This window comes from Typopeltis vanoorti, chromosome 22 (assembly GCF_054136105.1).
Source record: "Typopeltis vanoorti isolate ZY-2024b chromosome 22, IOZ_Tvanoo_1.0, whole genome shotgun sequence".
Classification (NCBI taxonomy): domain Eukaryota; kingdom Metazoa; phylum Arthropoda; class Arachnida; order Uropygi; family Thelyphonidae; genus Typopeltis; species Typopeltis vanoorti.
In genome coordinates this window covers 1,263,938-1,279,547 of record NC_143570.1, presented here as the reverse complement: position 1 = coordinate 1,279,547, position 15,610 = coordinate 1,263,938, and the positions used below count along the sequence as shown (strand labels likewise).

The window sequence follows — 15,610 nt, the reverse complement described above, 5'->3', positions numbered from 1 at the left end:
ATATACAAAAAGTATTCATATTAATTAAAATATAATAATGGAATTAACTCACGTAAAATTGCCAAAATTGTGAAGACAACACAAAGCCTTCTGGGAATGATGCGGAGGACACTGACTTGTAGAAGTAGGGAGATTCTTGTTCCATTGTATAAGGCTTTGATTAGGCCACACATGGACTATTGTGCCCAGATTTGGTCACCGGGTTTTCAGAAGGATGAAGAGATGTTGGAAAGGGTCCAAAGGCGACTGACTAAGGTAGTTTCTGACCTCTGGAATGTTGAGTATGAGGAAAGATTAAGAAGATGTAATTTGCAGAGTCTAGTGGAGAGAAGGAAGAGGGGAGATATGATAGAGACCTACAAGTTGGTAAGGGGTTGTTATAAGATCAATGGTGGAGAAGTTCTACAGAGAATAGTGGGAGATCAGGGGAGAACCAGAGGTCATCCCTGGAAACTGTATAAAGAGGGTGTGAGTATGGGAGTGAGAGGCAGGTTTTTTTCGTGCAGAGTTGTGAATGATTGGAATGCCTTGCCTGAGAGTGTGGTGTCTGCAAGGAGTTTGAGTGTGTTTAAGACACAGTATGATGAGATATGTGTGTGTGTGATAATAGGACCTCCCAGATGAGTCTTTGACTCCATGAGGTCTTGGGTAATAATAATAATAAAATATTATTTATTAGTAGAATTTTCTCCTGAGTATCACAGGCATCTTCAGTACATGTATAAAGCTAATTAAACAATAACTGAATAAAGGCAGATCTTCCTGTTTGTCCGAAATAAGATAATCCACAAGAGCAAGGAATTTGGTAGACACCTGGATAACTGAGATGTGGAAGCTTTACCTTTGGAGAAGTGAGAAAGGAAGAAATTTTTCTAAATGGTAGAAAGGCAACAAAAATATTTAGTGGTTTTAAAACTTTTGCTATGCATTCACTAATGCCTTGCACATAAGGGATAGGAATACGCGTTATTTCTTCTGTAAAGAGGAAGACATATCAAAACTACTTAAAGCTCTTTTGATGAAAGAATTCTTATATCCATTAGATAAAAAAGAGAAAATAATATATTACAATTCTTTAAGTAATAGATTGTCTGAAGAACAAAAGGAGTGGGCCCAATGAACCAGTGTTTTAATAATAGTTCCTGCCTTTTTAACGGGATGGTGATGAGACTCAGCATGGATATAATGGCCTGTATGGGTCTTCTTCCTATAGACTGAGAAATGTAGGTTACCATCTGTTTGGCGAAGAATTAAAAGAACTAAAAAGGCTAACTGCTTAATTCTACTTCTAGGGTGAACTGGATCCTTGGATGAAGTGCATTTAATTTAGAAAGAAACTGTTGTAGTTCATATAGCAAAAATGTCATCTACATAACTGAACCAATGAGTAGGTCTAGGATAAATGTTATCAAAAATACATTGTTCAAAGTGTTCCATAAAGAAGTTGGCGAAAGCAGGAGAAAGAGGATTGCCCATTGCTGTTCCTATGATTTGTTGATATAACTTGTTTTTAAAGGAAAAATAACCAGAATGTATTACAAAATCAAATATTTTACATAGGTTACATCCAGTGATCTCCAACAAAATATTAGCATATTCAGGATTTATTATATAAATAAAGTGTTGTAATAATCATCACCAAAATAAAAGAAAATTCTTAGAAAATAAAACTTAAGTATAACTTTAAAAAATAAAAATAAATAGATATAAGAAACACAACATACTGTAATTCTCGTGGAAAGCCTTAGATGTTGGTTATGCATTTTTAACTAAGTAATTTAAGGAAATTACAACATCACTAGGATATACATTAAAATAAATTTTAATATACTTCAATATTTCGGCAACATCACGTTGCCATTTTCAAGTAACTTAAGAACAAGGCACATGCACGCAGGCACAACAAACAGTAAATGAAGAAGCAGGAAGTTATTATTTCTCCTAAAGTCCTGATGGTGCCCCCTAGTGGGCAATGTTGGTATTCTTGGGCGATTGGGCTGAAGTTTTCTGATGTAGGTTTCCCAAATTTGAGGCAGTCTCATGCAGCCAAATTTGTTGAGGTTCGGATTGTTTCTTAGGGTTGAAGCTGATTCCATGAAAAGCCTTTCATACTTGTATTTACTACGGTGTACAATCGTGGCTTTCTTCCACCGTATTCTATGACAGCACATGGTCAGCAAGACCAGAGTGGCTGTACTGGTGAAACCGGATGTAGTCCTTGTGCTCTGAAATTCTGATATTGGCTGTCCTGCCTGTTTGGCCAAAGTAGGACAGCTTACAGCTGCAAGGGACCTGGTATACACCAGGTAGGTCTGGGGACCATATAAAAAATTGGCATCCCTTATCTGCTCTACTAAAGACCAACCTCTCTCCTCCCTAGACCTAAAGACCTACCTGGTGTATACCAGGTCCCTTGCAGCTGTAAGCTGTCCTACTTTGGCCAAACAGCCAATATCAGAATTTCAGAACACAAGGACTACATCCGGTTTCACCAGTACAGCCACTCTGGTCTTGCTGACTATGTGCTGGATACCTGCCATACAATACGGTGGAAGAAAGCCACGATAGTAAATACAAGTATGAAAGGCTTTTCATGGAATCAGCTTCAGCCCTAAGAAACAATCCGAACCTCAACAAATTTGGCTGCATGAGACTGCCTCAAATTTGGGAAACCTACATCTGAAGACTTCAGCCCAATCGCCCAATAATAGCTTCCTGCTTCTTCCTCAATTACTGTTTGTTGTGCCTGCGTGCACGTGTCTTGTTCTTAAGTTTCTTGAAAATGGCAACGTGATGTTGCCGAAATATTGAAGTATATTAAAATTTATTTTAATGTATATCCTAGTGACGTTGTAATTTCCTTAAATTACTTAGTTAAAAAACAACATACTGTAGAGGATGACTTGCTCACTTAGTGCTTTATCGATGTATATGGAATTCATGCTAAATCTACATGAATCATCTAATCAACATTATTAGTTTGATGCATATACCCTCTTCCTACAAAATGGTCAGTTTTGACGTCTCCTCCTTATTCACAAATGTCCCCCTCAAAGAAACCTTAGAGCTAATTCAAGCTAAATTTCCTCCCAATATCTCAGCCCTATTTCAGTTCACAATGAACTCAGGCTATTTTGTTTGGCAGGAAAAATTCTACAAACAGATAGAGAGGACAGCCATGGGTTCACCATTTTCCCCACCCTTGGCCAACTTCTTTATGGAGAATTTTGAAGAGAAAGCCTTAAACTTTTCCCCACAAAAATACCATATGGCTTCGCTACATTGATGATGTGTTCGCTATTTGGCTACATGGTCCGGATACACTCCTCTCCTTCTTAACACACTTAAACAATCAGCACCCTAGAAAAAGAAAAAAACAATAGCCTCCCCTTCCTAGACACACTAGTCACCCACCAACCTGATGGAACCTTGGTTTTCTCAGTTTATAGAAAACCCACCCATACAGGCAGATACATTCACCAACAATCACCCCAACTCACAACAATATGGAATTAAGACACTATTCAATAGGGCAAAACTAATCTGTTCAAATGACCAAGCCCTAACTACCGAACTAAATCACATCCTTAACACTTTCTCAGCCAATGGCTACCCCCCCCCCCCGATACTAAAACCAGTTATCCATAACCCATCTCCCCCACTTCACAAAAAAAATTTACTCTAAATCCATCACCATTCCCTAGATCCGAGGCACCTCGGAAAAAATCAACAAAATCCTAAAAAACCATGACTTGACCTCTTGTTACAGACCATATAGAAAATTGGCATCCCTTATCCGCTCCACTAAAGACCAACCACTTCCCCTAGACCTACCTGGTGTATACCAGGTCCCTTGCAGCTGTAAACTGTCCTGCTTTGGCCAAACAGGCAGGACAGCAAATATCAGAATCTCAGAACACAAGGACTACATCCAATTTCACCAGTACAGCCACTCTGGGCTTGCAGACCATGCTCTGGATACTCGCCACAGAATAAGGTGGAAGAAAGCCACAGTAATACACTGCAGCAAGTGCAAATATGAAAGACTATTCATGGAATCAGCCTCAGCCCTTAGGAACATGCCAAACCTCAACAAATTTGGATCCATGAGACTGTCCCAAATTTGGGAAACATACATCAGAAGAACTTCAGGCCAAAGGCCAAGAACACCTAATATAGCATGCCAGGGGGCACCTTCAGGACTTTAGGAAAATGGTAGCTTCCGCGCTTCGTTTCTCATTTGCTGTTATGTAGTACTTGCGTGCACTTGTCTTTATCTTAAGTTCCCATGAAGATGGCAACGTGACGCTGCCGAAATATCGGAACGTATATATTAAAGTTGATTTAATTTATATTTCTAGTGTACGCTGTCAATTCCTTAAGTATTTAGGTATAATAACATTTTCATTATGGATTTTCCCATATTTATTTTCATTTGAGTTTAGCAAACATAGTAGAGGTCTCAGTCATAGTTATAAGTAGTGAATTTACATGGCAAAATGCTACTTTTTTAATTAAAATGGAAAGTGTATTTGATATATCAAATGGCACACCTGCTTTGCAATACTGTAACTAGGGGTTCCACACTGGTCGTATCAACCAAAAACAATTCATCTGCAAAACGAATCGCTTCTTCTAGACACTGGAGTCCTCTTTTACTTGAAAAAGATAAAAGGGATAGCTTTTCTAAGTGTTCTGCAGTTGACCGACTGATTTTGGTAGGCTGAAATTATCAAAAGAAAATAAATAAATAAAGGCAAGTAAAAGAAATAAAATAAAATATAAATTAAACAAAAATAAACACTAAATTTTTCAGTAGATGTTCTGACTTTCATCTAAGTCAGAACATCTACTGAAAAATTCAAGAGAATGGTTTGCAACAATGTTACCAAGAAGATTCCGACTTTGCACTGAAATTAAGAATGATATTGGCTCTTGCATTTGTTCCGACAGATGTAGTTGTCGGTGCTTTTGAAGAATTGTATGAATTTCCACTTCCAGAAAGCTTACCATTCACAGATTATTTCATACATTGGAAGACCACAACGCCATAGACAATGGCAACTAACTTATGACATCAATATGTATCAATGATCCAAAGATGAATTACTAAAAACAAATAATTCAGAAGGAGATGACACAGAAGTTCCCATCCTACCATTTGGAAATTTATCGGATTTCTCCAAAGATAACAAACATTACAAGTTTACTGCACTCAAATGTTGGCCGGTCATCCATCAAAAACTCCGAGAAAGAAGTATGCTGATTCAAATGCACAGATTCTTACCATACTTCACAGCTACCGTGATCGCAGCATTATGGACTATCTACGTGGGATAGCACCAGTGCTTTTTTTCTGGCGGCACCTTTTTTCTTAAGTTTTTAAAAGTTTGCAATTTATTGACAGCAAAATGTATTAATATTTTAATAAATGTAATCAATATTCTGGTAGAAGGTACTGTGTTCATGAATTGAATTTTCGGTTTTGATTACTCATAAGTTGGTACGCTGCTTTCCTGTTACATAGGTTGGTATGCAACCGGAAAAGGTAGTTGTGTTCATTTCTGATTGCTTCCTCCAATATCAGTTTATCAGTTCTATATTCACTCTGCAACAAGCAGGTGTTCATGTGAGTTTTGAATTAATGTAAGTTAAATCAGTGCAATCATTGTTCAAAATGAGTAAAATAAGTAGTTACTTTATGCCAATCAGTAAAAAAAAGGAAGGCTGAAGAAGCAGAAATTGTCGAATCTACTTGTGATCCTGTAAAACAGAAAACTAGCACGGAAAATACACTTGGTGAAGAGGATCATGAAACCAAGCCCGAAGATCCACTTGGTCAAAAGGAAGCAGATTCTGATAATGATTAGCCCGAATGTTGGATTCTTTTGCAGAAAAATGACTTCTGCGAGAGAAACGAGTAGCTGTATGTCAAGAATAAAATGTTGGGCTGTAAAGTGTGTCGTGATGTCGGAAGTCTTGCCATCAGCAAACACATGGAAATGAAAATTTCAGCAGAGTGGACAAATGGTAAAATCAGTCATTTTAGAGAATCTCGCAAACAACAGCTAATGTCATTAAGAAAAAAGATTTACGATCATAATGAGAGTGCAGCGCACAAAGCGTGCCAAAAAATAAAATTGGAAGCAAAAAACGAAACATTAGAGAAAGTTTCCCTAAATACTTTGTCTCATAATAAAGACGTAACAGGAAAAGTGTTTTGAACCGCTTACAAAGTTGTGAGGAGAAATTAATCATTTAACATAACTCTGAAAATGAAATAAATTTACAGGAACTTAATGGCCTAGACATGGGATACATTTGTATTATATGTACATTTGTATGTACATATAATACAAATGCTTGCATTAACATTGTGAGCCATATCGCAAATGAAATGAGAAAAAACATTAATAGACAATGCTAGAAAATAACACTAGGATTTCTTGCATTAGCCTCTTTACACTATTATGCACACCAAACAACATGGCTGCACCATCACAAGTTACAGACAGTAAATACTCCTTTAAGTAATCTTCAGATAATCCTAAGCACTCAAGATGACTAAAAGAGTTTAGAATTCCTCTAGCAGTTACATCTGATAATTCGATCAAATCCAGGAAAAGACTCACATGAGCCAAAAGTTCAAGAAGAACTACACGAACAATAACAATAAATATTGTTGTTACTCACAGTTGTTGATTCATCAATAAGTAATGATATTTTGTTCTTGCTAGCCATTGCCTTGAATTATCTGTTAGTGACATAGTGAACAATGTGCCAGGAGTAAATCGCTTTAAGAGTTTCATGAACAAACTTTATGTGACTTATGCTTCACCTAAGAATGCTAGGGAATTACAGGAATGTGCAGTGACTCTAGAACTTCAACTTCTTAAAATTGGCAGAATTTTAAGCACTCACTGGGTTGCATCTAGCTTTCGCACTGTTTCTGCAGTGTGGCCAGACTTTGAAGTTCTTGTCCATCACTTTCTGGAGGCAGAAGAAGACAGCAGAAGTAATAAAACAGATCGCTTTCTTTATGAGGGCCTTTTAAGAAAAATAACATCATGAGAGTTTGTCCTTGATTTGGGCCCTATGTGTGATGCTCTCCAATAACTTAGTTCACTAAGTCTAGATTTACAAGAGAGAAATCTTGACTTGTACAAAGCAGATAGGAAAATAAAGAATACAGTTCAACTTTCTGAAGAAAGAATTGAAAATCCTGGTCCATATTGCAGTATTTCTCTTCAAACTCAGAAGAACATGAAGTTCAAAGGGATCGAGCTCCACAAAAATGAACGACACAGTCCTGCAATAACTTCACTTGCTTTCTATAAAAGTCTGAAAGAAGGAGATGATACTGATTTGCCTGAATGTGCTAAGATTTTAGATTCCAAGTATTGGCCAGAAAATCCTGGGAAGCATCTGACATTTTGCTTAAATGAAAGAGAAGCAGTTCGTGGTTTCCATGAATATCTCCAAGAAAATAAAGTCCTAAACATACTACTTTCTCTAAAGCACACTTTGAGCATAATTGCAATATCTTCCAGCGAATGTGTAAGGGTTTCTCTCAGATGAATCTTACAGTAACTTCATCTAGGTCATCTCTGCTTGTACGGACAACTTCTGCACTGATGTTCATCAGGATAGTAGGACCTCCTCTCACTCAATTCAACCCTAGCAAATATGGGACTCATGGCTGCTCCAAGGTCGTCATTTTGCAGTTGATACCAAAAGCAAGAAGCGATCTAGAGATGGTGAGGGTATATCAGAGGATATTAAAAGTGTGGAAGTTGCTGTAATAACATCTTCATGGTGAGTATCAGCACCTTTTTTCCAGAAAAAAAAACTGGATAGCACACAACCTTTCTTTCAAAGTATTAATGCATAATTAATAATATTAACACGTTCGCTGCCAACGAGTATACCTGTAGTTCGTATATGAGCTACACAAGCCAGCTACGAGTATACTCATATGACGCTTTCTGCTGGCAATGAGATTACCATACTGACCTTGAAGAAGTGAAAATGCTTGGCTTGTGGAGCTAGCAGCAAAACTGTGTATAGTCATAGAAGGTATATGCTCTGCACAAGCCAACCACAAGTATACCTGTATGACGCTTACCGCCAGCAACGAGATTACTGTACTGACCTCGAAGAAGTGAAATTGCTCGGCGTATGGGAACAGACTATGCCGAAGTAGCGTGGCAGCGAACGTGTTAAACTACATTTCCTGTAAAATATTCAATATTTTAAATGAATTTTTCTCTGTCTGTATCCTAAAATGTGTTATTAGGTGTAAGTATAATTTTAAATTTGTATCCATATATTGTTGTGTCAAATAAATTTTTGTTAAAATTTTTATTGTCAAATTTATTTTAAAAGATTTATTTTGTCAAATAATTTTTTGTATCCTTTGTTGTGTCAAGGAAATTTTATTTAAAGAGTTTTTATTTTTATACTCCGGGGGGATTTTGTCCAGGAGGATAATTGTCCCATAAAAATATATACAGAGGCAGACACAAACAGTAAAAGAATAACATGGTATCAATAAATATGGTACTATGTACCATTATAGTTACTCAAAATAATTCTGTACATGTGTCTAAATATGAATATTCATGTTTGTGTTCTGTTTATATAACAGGTAAATCACAGCATGGATGCATTCAGAACAGATTAATGTTAGGATTCATAATTTTAAGTGCACAGGGTCTAGCATGATCTCAGTAGACTCCCAGATTTTTCTATCTTGTCATTACTATTATTATCATCTGATCTCCATGGAGACAGACTCATCATGGGAGATAAACACTATTGATTACATACAATACTCATCCAACCGTGCTTTAAACTGATTCAGCGCATCTACATTCACAACACATTCTACTAACCTACCACTCCCCATGCAAAGAACCGGCTCCTCACTCCTCTGCTCACACCCTCCTTATAGTTTCTAGTGATGGCCTCTTGTTCTACCCCCTCCCTTTCCCATTCTATGAAAAATCTCTTCCATGTTCCTGATAACAATCACTGACTAGCCTACATGTCTCAATCATACCCCCCTTTCCTCCTATTCACAAGGCTTTGCAACTTCATTCTCGCAATCTGTCTTCGTACTCCACGTTCCAAAGACTACTGGCAACCTTTGTGAATCTTCTCTGGACCCTTTCCAACATATCCTTACCACTATGAAAACCCAGCAACCAAATCTGTGCACAATAATCCATATGAGACCTGATCGAGGCCTTATAAAATGGCATCATAACCTCTCTATTTCTGCATGTCAGGGTCCTCCACATCATTGCCATTATCTGATGTGACATCTTCACAACTTGTGCAATGTGACCCTCTGAATTTCAGGTCACTGTGCACCATCACTTCCAGATCTCTCATCTCCTTTAAAGTTTCCTCACCAAGTGTATGCTTTGCATCCCATCATTGCCTACCAAATCTCAAACCTTACACTTTGCAACATTGAACGGACAGTTCATTTACTTGCCCTTCCATGCACTCTATTCAAGTCCTTCTGTAAGGCCATAACCTGCTTGACTCTGCATTGCTATCCCCAATTTTGCATCATCTGCAAACAGCTGCATATCACTCATAAACCAATCCCAATATCATTAGCATACAAATTGAGCAACAATGGTCACAAAACTGACCTCTGCAACATGCCACTAGTGATCTTCCTCTTTCAGGATACTGCACCCCATATACAACTTTCTGATACCTATCTGACAGACAGACACTAATCCAACTCAGAAATCTGTTATCCAATCCCACCCCTTTCAATTTATTTAAGTTTGTCACGTGGCAGTCTATCAAAAGGTTTTGCAAAATCCAAGTACACCACTTTATATGCATCTCTCCTGTCCAAAGTACACCTTGTTATAGTACATAAGTTAGTAAAAACATAATCTCCCTTTAAATCAATCCATGCTGATTGATAACCACAAAGAATACTGCTGTAATCAAAGTCATAGCAGCAATGCAAGATATCTGATGCAATAAAAAGAACGTTAGTGTCTTTCTGTTAGGATATAATGAGGATTAACAGAGGATAACGTGTTAAAATGTTATGATGTGATATGGCCTCATGTCTCACATGTGTTCTTCAATGTGTTGTTCAATAAATTTTTGTGTGTCTTTGTAGTATGGGATTACAATCATCATCATCAAATACCTGCCATGTACCCTCAAGGGGGTCCATATAGATAATGAAAGGAGTTAGAGATGATAAAAGTGACATGAAAATGGGAGAAAAAGATATCCATGAAGTATGGATTTTTTTTTTAAATTTTCTAATTATGAAGTATGGAGTAATTACTTTGAAAAACTGCTAAATGAAACAAGCAGTCAGGAATACACATCCATACTTGAAGTAGAAAAAGGCATCAAAGGCTTGAAATGTGGAAAGGCAGCAGGAGTAGATGATATTCGACCAAAAATGCTGAACTATGGTGATATAAGAGTCTTACAGTGGCTGCATTGCATAGTTCAGAAAGCCTGGACAGAGGGATGAATTCTTGATGATTGGAGTAGAGCTCTCATAGTACCCATATATAAAAAGGGAAATAAAACTGAATGTGAAAATTACAGAGGCATTTCCCTACTGAGTGTTCCTGGCAAGATCTATGCTAGTATACTTGAGAAACGGTTAAGAAGAATTGTGGAAGAAAAGCTTGGTGAAGAACAAGCTGGATTCAGGACAAATAGAGGCTGTCAGGATCAGATCTTCACTTTACGACAAATAGTCGAGAAAGCATGGGAATATAACAAAGATCTGTATTTAAGTTTTGTCGATTTGGAAAAGGCTATTCAATACGCTGCAGTTATATGGTGTCAATGGGGCATTATATCAAGCAATACTTAGTCTTTATTTGAGTTGTGAGTCAGCAGTTAGAATTGAAGGAAGTACAGGAAGATGGTTTAATGTTGAATTTGGTGTGAGACAAGGATGTACATTATCCCCTCTGTTATTCATTATCTATATCTCCTCCTATAGATGACCTTGCTAATGCTTCTGCCTTGGTATCTCCACTTGGGCCTGGCTCCCACTGAAGAGACCTCAATAAAGGTCAAAACTAGTCTGGGTAGCGGCCCTTCCCTTAATGCATAACGTTATACATATCCGCAAGGAGATGTGTTTTGCATTATGGGAGATACTGAGATAGAAGTGTTGGTAGCTTGCTCCACCGTTGCAAGGAGTTGCCTGGTGTTGTACCACTTTACCCCAGTCCTCAAGATACTTTCAGGCACAAACTTTGTTTGCACACACTTGGATAAATTATTAAACTAAATTTATTATAGTCTGACCAAGTGAAAAATAAACTTTCAGCAAGCAAAAATCCTAGTTCTAACACCTTTCCTAACTACACTCTTACTCAGTTTCCATGGGTGGCTCTAGTTTATTTTCTTCTCTTTCCACCCCCTTGTGACTAACCCAGAGCTGAGATTTACAATATGGTCAAGGGCACTGACAATTCCCTTGCCACTTCACGTAAAACTCGAGCTGGTATACCATCCAATCCCACAGCTGTATTCATGTTAAGGTTCTGTAATATGCTATGCACTTTCACTTCATTTACCTTTAAATTAGATTGATTCAGTACCCCTCCCTAACATTGGCATTCCTTAAAATCATTCTGCCATATACATTCTTTCTTTTACTTGAAACATATCGAAAGAACTGTTTGGGATTCTCTTTAGCCTGCATTGCTAACTTCCTTTCATAACCTATCATCGACATAGCTAAAGCAGTACAAGTAGCACACGGAAACATCTAAGACTCTTCAAAGGACAAGACAACAACCACAATAGTTACCCTTCTGGCCTGTGCCTTGTACTGTTCATGTGCCTACAGGTAACCTTTCTCGTTATTTCTCCTTAAATCCACAATTGTTTCTTTTTTTGCACCTCCACCTTAATGATGTTATTCATCCATTTAACTCCTATTTGATTTACTCTCCTAACTCTAGGTATGCAAGTCTGCCATTACCTCCCTCAAAACACTCCTTTACCATGCACTATCAACGTCCAGCCCTTTCAGTTTCACAAGCCATGGCATCATTCCAAGCAATCTCCTATGCTTGTCATACTTACCAGCCCTGTAATACCACATATACCTGTTAACTGAAAATTCCCCACGTTTGGCCACTTTCCAGGTCAAGACCATATGATCACTCTCACCAATTGGTTTAAGTCAATAAGAATACAATTTGGTCGGCTAAATCCCAAATTGTCAGCCCATCCTCATTCGTTCAGTATCCAGGTAGATACCTAACAGGATGCACCACGAGAAGGTGAGGATTGGACATTAAGTCAGAAGCCCTGGTCGGTTCTCCGCATTACTTTAAAGGCTATATGGAGATCTCCTCTCAGTTATACAGCTTTGGTCCTTAAGCACCCCCTGGAGTTGCTCGTAATAACTTTCTGAGCTTCCGTAGTTTAGTTGGTTTTGACAAGCTCTTTTGTTGGAAAGATCTGGGTTTGAATTGTGTCTATGACATGAGGAACCTTTATCAAGTGTTTTTGATCAAATGGTAAGTTAACCAGTCTCATATGGAGGTGGTAGGTTTATTTTCTCTTGGAAACTGGTTTTTTTATCCCTCAAAACAGGCAAACCAGCCAGAAGAACATAGTAATATACAGACATAGGACACTTGTGAGAATAGAGTTAACCACCCTATTCTGTCAGATTTGGTTTCAAAAGCGTGGGTTAATGTATAAGCATTAATCAGAAAGGATTAAGAAAATTTCTGAAGTTTTTTTTAAGGTATTTTTGTAAGTATATTTTTAGAGTATTAGAGTAAATATTTATTTGAGGAAAAATTTGTTTCTGAGTGAGAGATTGAATGAGTGGCAACCAGAATAAAGCCAATGACAATGATTGCAAGCAACTTAATTTTAATTCACCAGTTGGGTGAAATTTTGTAGAACTTTGGAAAAATTTTATTTTAGTGACCTACTTTAACTGGTGAATTACAATAACCTATAGCAGTGTTTCTCAAACTTCAGATATCCGTGTACCCCTTCTTAAATTTTCATCATTTCACCCTTATCAAAATAATAATAAATAAATATGTTTCATTGTAATTGTCTATTTTATTTGAATTTAGATGTACATGTAAACAAAAAATATGATTTATTTTTAATAGAACAAAATCTATTAAGATACTATAAATTTTTACTTAATTTAAATAATTTATCATCAATGAGAGGGATACAATATCAACATTTTCTTGTTGTTTACAGATCTGCTATATTGCTCTCTTTTGCAAGTTTTATAAATCCAGTCTTTAACCAATGATCCATACTTAAGAATTTGAAAGCTATAAAAAAATCTCTGTATTTACTCAAATATTACTCACATTTTCTTCCCAAGCTTAAAGCAAAAAAATCGTGGTGCTGGGGATTTTCGGAAACTAAAGTTTTCAGAAAAAAACTGAAAATGGGTATAACTTACCAAGAAGCTCATATTCGCCATCACTACTTCCGGCCTCAAGAGCAGTTTCCTTGTGTGCATCGTCAAAGTCCACTACCCAAATAACGTCATCATCTTTCCCATTATTTCAAGCAAAAATTACCAGTCATTTACAAGACTTGAGATACGTAATAAACAATCTGTCACAAATTACTAATGAGAAGTGAAAGCAGAGCACGAAACGGACAGCAATGGTAGGCCAGTAGAGATGGAGCGACTATGAAGAAGTGCATATGATTGGTACAGTATTAAAAAAAGATTGCACAACCCAAAGACAAAAGTAAGCTGACAATTGAGTTGAAATGCTAATTCTCTTCAAACCAAATTGCATAATATCTGAAACACATTCACTATATGTTTCTTAGTTTTAACATGTTCACAATGGGTTTTGGTTAAGTTTATAGTTTATTTGGCACAAAAACTACAAAGGTCATACTGTGCCATACTAAAGGTTACAACATTAGCATTTACAGAAAATTGTAAACAATATGTCTGTACAAGAATCTAGTTTCACAAAGCAGCATCTCTAGGTAAACAGAACTGCTGCAGAGGGCACAGCAGCACACAAGGTCAGAGGTTATTACAGTAGTGCAAAAATAGTTAACAATATAAGTTAATACATAATATATGAAACACTAAGCCAGGGAATGCAGTATCTACATATATGTAAAATTATAATAGATGCTTTTAAAGCAGTACAAAAATAGGCAAAAAGGGATTATTATACAATATGCATGGATGAAAATTAAATTTAGCAATGCAGTATAAACAGAATTACTAGAAAGTACACAAGTAGGTAAGATATCATACAGCACTACATGATTATTCGAAAAATAAAGTAGTAAATAAGATGCATACACAAAATGTATGTTAAGTGATGCAGTATCTACATATAAACAAAATTACTGCAGAGATTTCAGCAATACATAAATAGATAACTATAGGTTAACATATGTATATACAAAAAAAGTCAAGGAAAGCAGTGTCTACACCTAGTAAGATTACAACAAACATTATTATACTAATACCTAAAGAGTCAGAAAGGAATTATTATACAGCATCGATGCATAAAATTTAAGTTTAGCATTATGGTATTTACATATTAAAAAATTTACAGCAGGGTGATACAAATATACAAGATCAAGGCCTATGGTAACACATAATTGGTCAGATTTAACCTAATGAACAATATGTATGTATAAAAGTTAAGTTAAGCAAAAAAGTATTTACATGTAAACAAATTTATGGTCAAATATGTTTGTACAAATTAATTTTTTCTAAAAAATTAAAAACATCATGCAATTTGCCTAAGTCTGCTAGCATTTCCCTGAGTGTATATGGCTTGGTTAGATAGGTGAAAATTTCATTCATCTCTCGTGTAAATTTTCGACAATCTACCAGAATATGATGAATAGTGAGATGTGTGTTGCATTTTTCACATATGGGAGGATCATAAGCTCTCAGTAAATGAGAATGCATAAGGTGACTGTGACCTATGTGGAGCCTAGCAAGGACAACCTTCTCCCTTCTCTTTGTACGTTGACTAGAATGCCAGTGTTTAATTTCATGTTTAATGTTATATAATTTGTTTGTTGATGCTTCTTGCCATGTTAACTCCCACTGAGCAATTAGCTTTAATCTTATAAGTTGTCTGTAGTCTGTATATAGAACTGTCAAACAGTATGTGGAGAAGGTATGAGCTGATTTAGCAGCTGCATTTCCTTTGATTCCGATGTGGCTGGGAATCCAGCAGAACTGAACATTGAAATTAAGGATTTTCATTTTGTGAAGCAGGTGTAGCACTTCATAAAGTACTAGATGTGGATTATACATAGGAGAAGAGATGGCCTGTAAAGAGCTCAATGAGTCTGTATATATTATACACTTCGGTAGCAGTTTTCTTTTATATGCACAAGTGCAAGCTGAATGGCCTGCAACTCTGCTGTATAATTACTGCAGTCTGGTGGGATCTAATTTGAGATAATAATGTTAGGAAACACAACAGCACAGCCAACAGAGGTGTTAGTTCTTGAACCATCAGTATAGATGGGTACGAAATCGGCGTGTGCTGCTCTGTGTGCATTAAACAATTGCAGGTAAATGGATGATGGGGGTATAAGAAAT

The 15,610-nt window shown here is 36.7% G+C and overlaps 1 protein-coding gene across 1 annotated transcript in view; it reads right to left on the bottom strand.

Moving 5' to 3' along the window:
* GatC (glutamyl-tRNA(Gln) amidotransferase subunit C, mitochondrial) overlaps window positions 1–15,610 on the bottom strand; it is a 69,022-nt gene that overhangs the window by 23,392 nt on the left and 30,020 nt on the right. The window contains exon 3 of the mRNA XM_090412290.1: window positions 4,554–4,723. Within this exon, the coding sequence (XP_090268416.1) occupies window positions 4,554–4,723 (170 nt within the window). The remainder of the gene's footprint in view (window positions 1–4,553; window positions 4,724–15,610) is intronic.